The sequence below is a fragment of the Triticum dicoccoides genome, chromosome 2A, assembly GCF_002162155.2.
Source record: "Triticum dicoccoides isolate Atlit2015 ecotype Zavitan chromosome 2A, WEW_v2.0, whole genome shotgun sequence".
Taxonomy (NCBI): Eukaryota; Viridiplantae; Streptophyta; class Magnoliopsida; order Poales; family Poaceae; genus Triticum; species Triticum dicoccoides.
The window spans coordinates 676,674,477-676,686,850 of NC_041382.1; the positions used below are offsets into that span (position 1 = coordinate 676,674,477).

General features: G+C 42.4%; 1 protein-coding gene across 1 annotated transcript; it reads right to left on the minus strand.

Moving 5' to 3' along the window:
- Positions 1–10,278: 10,278 nt before the first annotated feature.
- On the minus strand, positions 10,279–11,382 carry LOC119358087 (BTB/POZ and MATH domain-containing protein 2-like). The gene has a single exon (XM_037624794.1). It carries the CDS (start codon positions 11,380–11,382, stop codon positions 10,279–10,281), a length of 1,104 nt encoding a protein of 367 aa, XP_037480691.1.
- Positions 11,383–12,374: the final 992 nt, after the last annotated feature.

Sequence of the window (12,374 nt, forward strand, 5' to 3'; positions counted from 1 at the left end):
TGAACTAGGTATTGGATACCGACGATCGAATCTCGGGCAAGTAACATACCGATTTCAAAGGGAACGACGTATGTTGTTATGCGGTCTGACCGATAAAGATCTTCGTAGAATACTTAGGAGCCAATATGAGCATCCAGGTTCCTCTATTGGTTATTGACCGGAGACGTGTCTCGGTCATGCCTACATTGTTCTTGAACCCGTAGGGTCCGCACGCTTAAGGTTTCGATGATAGTTATATTATGAGTTTATAAGTTTTGATGTACCGAAGTTAGTTCAGAGTCCCGGATGTGATCACGGACATGACGAGGAGTCTCGAAATGGTCGAGACATAAAGATTGATATATTGGACGGCTATATTCGGACACCGGAAGTGTTCCGGGTGATTTCGGAGAAAACCGGAGAGCCGGAGGGTTACCGGAATCCTATTCCAACTAGAAAAGGGGGGAGTCCTACTCCCGGAGGGAGTAGGACTCCTCCTGGCGCGCCTCTCCTGGCCGGCCGCACCCCCCCTTTGAGCCTTTATATACAGAGGCAGGGGCACCCCCTAGAGATACAAGTTGATCCACGTGATCATATTCTTAGCCGTGTGCGGTGCCCCCTTCCACCATAGTCCTCGATAATATTGTAGCGGTGCTTAGGCGAAGCCCTGCGACATTAGTACATCAAGATCGTCACCACGCCGTCGTGCTGACGGAACTCTTCCCCGATACTTTGCTGGATTGGAGTCCGGGGATCGTCATCAAGCTAAACGTGTGCTAGAACTCGGAGGTGCTGTAGTTTCGGTGCTTGATCGGTCGGGCCGTGAAGACGTACAACTACATCAACCAAGTTAACGCTTCCGTTGTCGATCTACAAGGGTACGTAGATCACACTCTCCCCTCTCGTTGCTATGCATCACCATGATCTTACATGTGCGTAGGAATTTTTTTGAAATTACTACGTTCCCCAACACAAGTTCCTTAGCTGCACCAAGTTCCTCAGCTGGCCACTCACTGCTGAAGACAAGGGCCACTGATGGACGAGGTCCTCGCCCAAGTCCTCAAAAGAAGCAAGTCACTTTCCAGTGCCGTCTGATGAAGACGAAGCTGATGATGATGAACTTGCAGAAATCATCAGAGACAGGCAAGTCAAGGCCACTAGAGCCAAAGGATAAGAGGTGCCACTGCTTTTGGATCCCAAGCTGATCCTCGACTACATTGATGATTGGCACAAGGACCCCAACACTCCCTTGCCTGACTTCAAGCTGACTCCTGGCCAGAGTCACATGCTGACCCACTTCATTCAAGAAGAAAAGTGGAAGTTTGAGAAGGCCGGGCAGATCAAGAAAGTGCAGTACAAGAAAGAGCGCTATCTGAAGAAAAACGTTATCTCTATGACAACTGAAGAACTTGTCACTATTCAGACTGAGATTAAGAAACTCAGTGATGACTTTGAAGCATATCACGCTGATTGGCTTGGAGCCAAGGTTTGGTTTGTGAAACTTGCGGATAACTTCACTTCCAATGTTGCAGCCCCAATGCAACAGGAAATTCCTCAGGCTGAAGCATCTGCTCAGCCTACTGAAGAAAATGCCAGCACCGCTGATGACAATCATGCTGCTGAAGATAATGTGAGTTCCAGGGCTGATGACTGCATTCCAGCCGCTGAAGAAATTGCCAGGGCACCCACTAGTGGTGTGCCTGAAGAAACTGAAGAACTCAGGGCAACTGCATCAGTTGTGCCTGAAGAAAATCAACCAGATTCCTCAGCTGCTCCTGCAACAACTTCAACTCCAATCCTTCCATATGCATCAGATGTGAAGAAGACCAAGGCTGTAGAGCATGCTGCAGTGAAGAAAAGGAAAGCATCAGCTGCTTCAGATTCTTCAGCTCCGAAGAAAATGAAGCCTATGACAAGTTCGTTTGCAAATCCAATTGATGCTGTTCCCATCTCAACCAGGCCATCAAAGGACCTTGTTCCTTTTGATGAAGAATATGTGATTCCCAGCGGATCTGATGAAGAAACTCCTTCTGCTGCTTCGTCTGAACCGTTGGATGAAGAAATTGAAGTGGATGCGATCCCTTCAACACCTATCATCTCCTCGCCTATGCCTTAGTTCACAGCTGAAGAGGCTGGCGTTGAAGAAATGGAAGATGAAGATGTGGACATTGGCTGCTCCACACCCGTAATCAGTGATGAATTCTGGGAAGGTCAGCATACAAATTCTCCAATGTTCACCCCTCTACAGCAAATTCCTCAGTCCCCCACACAAACTGTTCACATGGGCTCTAAAAAAACTCATCCCACTGCATCTGTCCATGAGGAAATTCCAGCCACTAGCGCTGAAAAAACTGCTGCTGCTGAACAATCAACGACGCAGAATGCCACTGAGGAGGAACCAAAAATTCCTCAGCCTGAAGAACCTGCGATTGAGATTCCTGAGGTCGTGATGCAACTCACTGACACTCCTCTGCCGAAGCCAAAGGATCCATTCTCACGCAAGCAAAAGTTCAAGGCTGATGATTTCTTCGGTGAGCACGTGTTCTTCGAAGATTACAACCCATATGACTCTGCTCGCATTAGGGAGAGGCGTTTCTGGACTGCCAGTCAAGCCAATTTCTATTCCTCAGTGCTGTTCAACAAGGAGAAGATCTTCTACCATGAGCATATTCCTCACGTGGATATGGAATATCTACCGTGCTTCGCACCAGTCCTCAGTGTTCTTCATGACGCTGGACTGCTCAACTTTTGCTCTGACATCTGCGATTGGAATGAAGAACTGATTCTTTAATTCTATGCAACACTGCACATCACCGGAGATGCTGAAGATGTGAATTCATGGGTGCTGGACTGGATGTCTGAAAACACTCACTACACTACACCAGCCTCTGAATTGTTTCGTGCTCTACCACTCAGTCCTCCCCTTGAAGAAGCTCGCTGCATCTACAGTGAACATGAGCTCACACATCATTACATGCAGGTGCTGATGAAGCCTTTGAAACCAGGTCAGGCACCACGAACCAAATTCCTCGTGAAGGAATTGTTGTACGTGCCCAGAACTGTCTATCATATTCTTACGAGGACAATCAGTCCCATCAAAGGCCACGACTCATCTGATGAGAAAATTGTTGGCATCATGAAGAATCTGGTATTCAACATCGTTCATGGCATTCCTGTCAATTATCATGATTTCTTCATGAGGACTATGGCAAATGTTGCACTGTCACCATTTGAGCTGAAGCCTTATGCACCTTGGATTATGAGATTCCTCAGAACAAGGTCTTCACTCAACTACAAAGTTGATTTCCAGAATCACCTCAGCTACTTGCCCCCAATTGAAGTCCTCAAGCAGACATATTCCTCAGTTAATGGAAAGGGCAAGGCACCAGCTGTAATAGATGAAGGCATTCGTCCATTGGATGGTCAGTTTCGCAAAGCTGCATCTTATTCCACCAATGATGACTCTGCCACACATGACTCTACCAATGCACCTAAGTCCACTCCTCAAGCCACTGCTCCGCGCGTGATGACTGACCGTGAGCTTCTGCTTAGTCTTCACCAGAAGGTGGATCGAAATCACAAATGGGTTAAGCGTTAGTTTGGTTCACTTCTTCATGACATGACTGCCACACACAATGCAGTGAAGAAAAACCACTACTACCTCCATCAAGTCTTCGGTCGCACCTGGACAATCCTGTCACATCTATATGGCGAAGAAGATCTGAAGAACATGGGTCTCAAAGAAGATTTTGACTGGTCTGCACCTCCACCGAAGAAATTCAAGAAGGTCCAGGTCCTTCTCTGGTGGCCAGCTCATTTTCTTCATCGCGCGACACTGATGAACATGAAGATTTGGACGACACTGCGGCAGGCCCTACATCAACAAATGACCCCAACAACGCTGGCGCTCCTTCTTTAACATGATTATCTTCAGGGGCGTTAGTCCTCATTTTCGATCCTTTTGGTCATTCGATGACAAAGGGGGAGAAATATGAGTTAGTCTTCAATCGGGTCTACTATATGGGTGTTTTTTTTCTAAGTTACAACTCTCGTTCTTCTGAAACTTTATTGGATCGAGTTGTAATCTTAAACCCGAAAGTGCTCTGATACTTTTGATGCACTGTGCTCTGATACTTTTGATGCACTATTCTGCATGTTTATTCCTCGTTAATATTATTGCACGCATGCTGAATTTCATCAGGCACCATATTTCATCATGCATTTCAAATTCTTCATATTATATGTTAAATGCGTGTATGAATTACAAGATATAGGGAGAGATCTCCATGATTCAACTCTTCAAGTGTGCATTGCTTCAAAAGCAAATTCCTCACTATGCACATCTTCAGGGGGAGTTCTTCTATATCTTGCAATCAAATTCCTCAATATCAATAGTTACACTTCATATATTTATCCCCGTTGAAAACTTAACCTATATTGTCATCAATCACCAAAAAGGGGGAGATTGTAAGTGCATCTAGTGCCCTTTAGTGATTTTGGTATATTGAAGACTTATAGGTTAAGGGACTAATGCGTTTGAGAGTGTACACAGGTCTATAAGTCTATGAGGAGTTTGATATTTACAGGAAAAGTCGACCCCTAAAAATGAATATCTTCGACTGAAGATTTTGGTATTTCTGAAGACTTTCATGAAGACTTTGAAAGTGAAGAAATTGGTGTGTCCGTGAAGACTTGATATTCATGCGAGGAATATGAAGTTTGAAGACTTTCGTTTTCATACTTTTGTTTTTCTCTTTCTTGAGTCATAGGAAACACCGTACTGTTAAAGGGGGTTGAGGAAATACTAAGGAAAAATTTCCATGTGATGCTCAACTCAAAATCCTACATCTACCAATCCCTTCGAGTGAAGCCATTGGAAATCTCATACAGTTCAGTCAATTTCTTCAGTGACAGAGACGAAGTTCTTCTGGTCTCTGAGGAATTTGTCCTGACTGAGGAGTTAGGAATTCGCTAGTGCGGATTGCCTACACAGTGAGGAACATGATAGCTCTGAGGATTTTGCTACTCAAAATTCCGACCGTTGTTGTGCTATGCGCCAGTTGTCCCAAAATATCTATCCACCTAACGGTCATATCATTGAAGGGCATTTATGTCTTATCATGTCGGGCTGCTCCCTAGGCTATAAATAGCCGCCCCCTATAACCACTAGCTGGTTGGCTGCTCCGAGAGAAACTAACACTTGTCATTTGAGAGCAACCCATCCTCTGAGGAGTTTGAGCGAAAATTATCAAGTGAGGAAAAACCAAAAATCCAAAACCCAAACACCTACAAACCCCAAGTGATTGAGCATCACTGAAGAGATTGATCCTGAGTGGATCCGACGCTTGTTACCTTTGAAGACTGTGCTTCTTTCAGACGGTTAGGCGTCATGGTCTAGAGCATCCAAGAGGAATTGTGGGTCGCCGAGTGACCAAGTTTGTGAAGGTTTGGAAGTCGCCTGAAGACTTACCACGAGTGATTGGACGAGGTCTGTGTGACCTTAGTTCAAGGAGAATACGGCGAGGACTGGGTGTCCTGAGCTGCGTGTTTAGGACTGGGTGTCCGGAACTGTGTGTCCTCGAGTTTAAATACTCAGCCGCTCCAACCAGACGTACAACTGAGACAACAGTTGGAACTAGTCTACCAAATCATTGTCTTCACCAAGCTTACTGGTTATATTTTCTCAACTCTTTCATTTCCTCATAACTGTGTTGTGTGTTTGTTCATATCTGTGTTTGAAGACTTTGATTGAAGACTTTCTCAATTTCCTCAGTTCAATTTCTTCAGTCTGTTTGTCTTCATCCTGTGTTATCCTGTGCTTACGTTTCTTATACTCTGTGCCTGTCTTCATTTCATCATGATGACTATGCTTGTATTTTGTTATGTTTACTTTTGAGTACTTATTCCGCTGCTAGTAGTTCTTCGCTAAGTAATTTCCTCGTCGGCAAATTCCTCAGTGAAGAATTTCATAAAAATCGCCTATTCACCCCCCCTCTAGTCGATATAACACACTTTCAAATACATTATCCTTTGCCGAAAAGATATGGCAGTTGAGCACTCTCCTAACATTTTCTGTTTGGTTGCACCCTCTCTTCTCAAATACACAATGTCAAAAATATATGTGATGCATTCTCCTGCTCCAAATTTACATTCAAGGTTGTGCTATGTTTTCCTTTCATTAAAAATATTAAATCTCTGTTTGGAACATATAAAACCATCACAATGTGAATCACAAAAGGACATAATGAAACTACGCAATAACTATAAGAAGATGTCATCTCAAACAATAATTGTAAGAAAATGTGCGATTGCATTCACAACTATCATAATATTTGGTTGCATGCCAGGTCAAAAGCTTCACTTTGAATTATATAATCACACTCATGGTCTACCCTTGTAGTGTTACTGGTCTGTTGCTGATTCACTAAAACTATATCGGCAATTCGACATTACATCAAATAACAAGCACAATTATTGTCTGTGCACTCACTCGGCTTGTAGAAGCCGAGTACCTATTTTTTGTCATATATTTTCCAGTCACGACTCAGCTTAGATGGACATAAGCTGAGAACCCGTGTTTTGACACTTGGCTTATAATAAGATACAAGGTAGCGTGTGATTTCATGTAGCGGATAGCATTAATATGCCCCTGTCAAAATGCTAACCAGCAACTTGACAAAAGGAAATCGTTGGCACAACAAAACTACTTCTCTTCATGGCGCAGTAGACATATTTTTTTTGAGCAAGACACTCGTTACAAAGGTATAGCACATTACTTTTATCTATACCTAATAATAAAGGGCTATTGCTTCTAGTGACACGGAAGCAAAAAAAGGTGTGCATGGGCGGGGTTCAAACTCAAGAGCTCCTGGCGGAGAGAGGAGCGCATTTATCACTACGACACAACCTCACGTGTCCGTAAATAAATCTTAATTTCTTTTATTCTTTCTCCAGGTCACGGTTCTTATTCATTTTTTCCCTTGTTCCTTGTTCCTTTTTCTTTTTTTCTTCTTAAATGTGCGAACTTGGTTCAAATTCATGCTTTTAAATTCACAAACTTTTTTGAATATCATAAAATTTCATCAAATTCAATGACAAAATAGTTTTTTCAAATTCGATGCTTTTTTCAAATTCAATGCTCTTTTCCCCAAATTTGATGAACTTATTTAAAAAAGGATGATTTTTTTTCAAATTAGATGAACTTTATTTAAATTCGATGATTTTTTTCCGTATTTGATGAACTTTTTTCAAAATCGATGACTTTTTTCAAAATCAATGAATTTTTTTTGCATAATTCGTAATTTTTGTGTGTTACATTTTCCCCATATTTATGAACTCTGAAATAGTAGCTTAGCCGAAAAAACCCCGAAAAGCATGCAAGGCTAGTTGATCGAGCGAGCGAGCGAGCGAACGAAGGGAAGTGGGAGTCAGGGAGCGAAGCCAGAGTGGGCCGGCCCATTAAGGGGGCGCCCGTCGGCACCGGTTGCTCTCAGTGGCGCTTAAGGCGCCACTTAGGAGCTCCTTCATCCCATCTATCTTTACCTAATAATAAATGGCCTATTGCTTCGAGTGGCCCGTCATAAAATAGCCCCCGAAGTTGCCATAAATTACCCACTATGCAAAATGATTCATTTTTAATTCAAAATCGCTGCCAGGTTTAGTTCTTATATATTGATACACCTACATAGCACTAGCACACGAGCATCGCAACGGCTAATGTCTTAGTCTTCCACACCGGAGGCCAGGGTTTGATCCCGAGTTTTGCTATTTTTGTCTTGCCTTTTTTCCCCTCTAGTGCGCCTCCTCCCGCACGCGGTAATGGGCCAGCCCATGTGCGGGTCATGGCGCCCCTATTTTCTATCATATTTGATTTTTACATTCTCATTTTTGTTTTTATTTTTCCTTCTTTAGATTAATTTGGGATTTCCAAAAGAACCAAACTTCAAAAAGTTGCGAGTTTTTAAAAAATATATTGAGAAATCATAAACTCTTTGTGAATTCAAATTTTTTTTTCAGGGAATCACATGATTTCAAAAAATCGTTCTCATATTATAAAATAATTCATGATTTCAAATAAGTGTTCATGAAATAAAAAATGTTTATGATTTTTAAAAATGATCCATTATTCGAAACAATTTGGTAATTGGGAGGCGATTTCGTATGCATGGTGGTAGCTACGCACGCATGGTGGCAACTACACACCCTTTGTCATAAGTGCCTTTTTGATATATGATGTGTCGGGTTTCTTATCGCATTGGCACAAGTGCATTTTTTGTTGTATAGAAATGATCTTTTCTCACTTCTGTTGGTCTTTTTATTACCTTTTTAACACAAGTGCCTTTTCTTTGTGTAGAAAGGGACTTTTCTCAGTTCTCTCCGTCTTTTTGTTTGCCTTTTTGGCATAATTGCCTGTTTGCTTGCCCAGCTGGTCCAAACTCACGATATTTTCATTATAGAGTTATTTTTGCTAGTCCAAAATAATTTATCAAAATAATTAAAGATAAAACTCGGGGCTGTGCGTTGCTACCACCATGGGTAGCAAATTATTTCTGTTTGGTAATTTGAAAAAATGTTCTCGAAAATTCAGAAAATATTCACAAAAATTAAAACAAATCCATAAAAAATGAACAACAGGAAACATCTCCTATATAGAGGTTTTATTAGGGGAGCTATAGGGTCATTTTAAAGATTTTATTTAGACCCTCGCGTGAAAAAAAAGTTTCCGTGTTTTGTATAGCGCTGAGCCCCCAAAAAAATTGACATTACTTTCTATGGGTTAACTTTTGTAACCTATATGAAAATGAGTAAATGTCTATTTAGCCTCCATACACAACTATGTTTATTTACTAGTTATGGTAAGCACCACCATGCTAGATCATGGCGAGATACATCATTCATCAATCTAACTCAGGCAAGGTCCATTAATGCAGTTTGCCCATCCAAGAAATATTTCACTATGGCGCCTTAAGAAATCATGTCGTGATGAGACCACCACATTTTTAGTTTTTTAAATGACCTTTAAAAAGTCCTTTATCTCATCATGAGATCACTCACACATAGTTTGTGAAATAACATTTTAAAAGTTCTTATCTCATCATGGCATTTGATTCAGAATTTTTTTTATATCTACCGCACCAGCATAATATGATAGTTTTTTTCTCCCGTTGCAACGCACGGGCATATTTGCTTTTTTTGAGGGAAGGTCATATTTGCTAGTAAGTGATAAAAAACGTTTCACACAGGGGAATCTTCGTCTGGGCCGGCCCATACAGTAGATACATTCTATACTGCGCTCTGCATGCATGCTGGGAGAAGACATAGCGCGTCTGTTTGGGCCGGCCCATGTCCAGACCGCCTCTTTTTTAAATTTCGTTTTCCTTTTCTATATTCAGGAATTTCCACTTTAATAATTCGGGACTTAAAAAAAGTTCCAAAAATTAAAAGAAATGATAAATGTTTATGTAAAATATTTAATAATTCATCAATATGTTATGGATTCAGTACATGTTTATGATTTTAAAAAAGTGTTCACATGTTCAAAAAATATTTGCAATGTTGAAAACAAATGTTGGAGAAAATAAAAATATGTTCATGATTTTTTTAAAAGTTTGTGTATTAATTGTTTTAATGAAATTGAACAAAATTTCACCAATCCAAGAAATGTTAATCAATTAAAATATATCCTAAAAATTTAAAAACTGTTTGTGACTTAAAAAATAGTTTATTGATCAATAAAATGTTCGCTGATTCAAAAAATAATCATGCATTTCAAAAAAGGTTATTAAATAAAAAAAATCGTGAATTTAAAAATTGTTCCACAAAACAATTTCCAAAAAAATGTTCGTCGATTCTATAATTGCTCGCCTATTCAAGAAAAACATTTAAAGAAATGTTCAAAATTAAAAAATATATTTGCAAATAGTATAAAATGTTCATGAATTCAAAAGATGTTCATGATTTTAGAGAATTTTAGAAAATATGTACAAATGTTCATGAATTTGAAAAACATTCACAATTTCAGATATGTTCACGAGTTAAAAAAATGTTCATGATTTTCGAAAATATTTCACGATTTTACGAAAATGAGAGTGATAGTATATCTCGGTGATGCAACAAAATGTGATCATGGTCATTGAAATATTATAATTTTTTTCTTCCGTTGCTACTCACGGGCCATTTTGCTAGTGAGACTAAACTACAAAGATGAAATCAAAGAGTTTGATTTGCTAGCCTAGCTAGTACTAGTAAAACTAATTGACACCCTGGTATATTTTTGTGAGCTAGACACTCACTAGCAAGTTAGTATGCATGCACTAATAAACTACCAATATGAATAGATGACTTCGATTTGGCGAGCCTACTTGTCTTCTCCAACAGTTCAACTAAGGCCAATGGACATGTGGTTTTGAGCGTAACATACCCTTGGCTTGCCATCATGTCATCCATTCCCCGTGTATCCAAAGTGGCAATAAACCGAATGCATGCATCATTCAACCTGCCGCAGTGATGCCAATCAGCCAAAGCCAGCGTAGTCACCACCGTCTTCGCATCGATGTTCTTACAAAGGATGTTTTCACATATAATCTTCAGCCTCTCCATGGCATACCGATCCGCGGCGACAAGCAAATGGCTGACAATATCTCTATAGTCATCACGTCCAAGATCATCCATGGCAGGCAGTGAATCGGTGTATATAAAATGAAGCAGGGCCTCAAACACAACGGGCTGCATGTCATTGATGGCAATACGACTCATGTCCTTCTCTCTCATCGCGCCATACAGCTCTGCTTTGAACACCGGCGATCGCATCGCGAGCACCAGCTTGTGGGCGGGAAAGGCCTCTCCTTGGACCTCGAAAATCACGTCCGTCCCCTCTTTCCCCTGCAGCAGCTTCCCAAGATGATCCGTGATGTCCGACGGCGGGGCCTCCTCGACAAACGATTTCTCATCCTCGACAATTGTGACGACGCACTCAATGGTGAAGCGATCGTTGCGGAGGTAAGGCGACGCCTCCAGCTCGCTCCTTTTCTTGAACACCCAATCGCCGGAGCAGCTGCGACCGCCGGAACCGAATTCGCGCGTCTTTGTCATCGTGTGCGGCGGCGAAGATCCGGTGACGTCTACCAGACTGAACCTGAAGGACGCCGTCACCCTGTGGTCGCTGCATAAATCGAGGAACACCCCCACGTAGTCTCTATAATAATCGAGGTCGAAGACACCCCAGGGGTAGACCCGAATTTGCCAGTTGTAGCCTCCGACGGAGAACGCGTCCGACGTTGCGCAGCCGCCGTGTAGTAGCGACCGGTGCAGGCTGTACCCTGAGATTTCGAACACGTGAGAGCCTTGCTGCACCCCCACCGTGTCCGCGGCGTGGCGCGTGGCCGGGGTGTTTGTGCTTCCCATCGCCGCGCGCTGCCCTTGTCTCGCTCTCGCTCTCGCTCACGGGGTTGGGGCTGGGGTTGTTTCGGGTAAGACGTACGAAGCAGAACTGGGATTTTTATATGGAGGCATCTGGGCCGCTGGCGGGGTTTGGACCTGGACAAGTCGGACTCGGAGGGCCTTTTTCGACTCTGCGGCGGATTATGTCGATCCTCGTGTCGTGATTGACGTCAACCGGCATCATGGTGCACCAGTTCGTTTTCCCCAGATTTTGTCTACAGGTTTATACATGGCTCCCTCTGCTCCGGACCATCGAGGCTGCATCTCTCTCGGTGCTGAATCCTCGTGTCGTGATTCCTTTTGACCAGATTTTGACCCTATTTGTTTTTTTCCCGAACCGGAATACTCTCTAATCCATTAACCAGAACAGTCAAATCGCTGGCAATTAACGCATGAACAAAGTCTGGAGCCCCATCCGGCCACAGGGCTGAGGATGCATGGCTCATACGTGCACCGTGAGCAGCTAGAGAATCAGCTAACAATATTACAGCCCCTTGGGCAAAAAACAATCTTCAAAAAGAAAAAGTTTAAACTAACAAAGATTTTGATCTCTCCGAAGACAATACCGATGGAAGAGCGGGTCCTGGTCCGTCCCTTTGATTGCATGCATGAGAATACTGGAATCCGTCTCGATGATGACAGACCCCATACCCAGCTGTTGTGCAGCTTGCAAGCTCTTCAAACAAGCCACGGCTTCAGAATGCAACGGGTTCAGTAAATAGGGTATGTTACCTGCACCAGCGGCAACAGCCTGACCTTCTCTATCACGGATGATGAAACCGTAACCCCGTTTTGAGCTATGCTGTGAAGCACTCTCATCAATATTTATTTTGAGCAAATCATCAGCCGACGGTGCCCACCTCTGCTCCTGTTGAGTCTGCTTTGTTTTTTTTGACGCGTCAACGGCGGGCTTACGCCGGCCTGAACCATATATTACTTAAAAGAGATGTTTACAC

What these genes read in the sequence shown, in the direction of transcription:
- LOC119358087 (XM_037624794.1), bottom strand. Translation starts at nt 11,382, where the DNA reads ATGGGAAGCACAAACACCCCGGCCACGCGCCACGCCGCGGACACGGTG.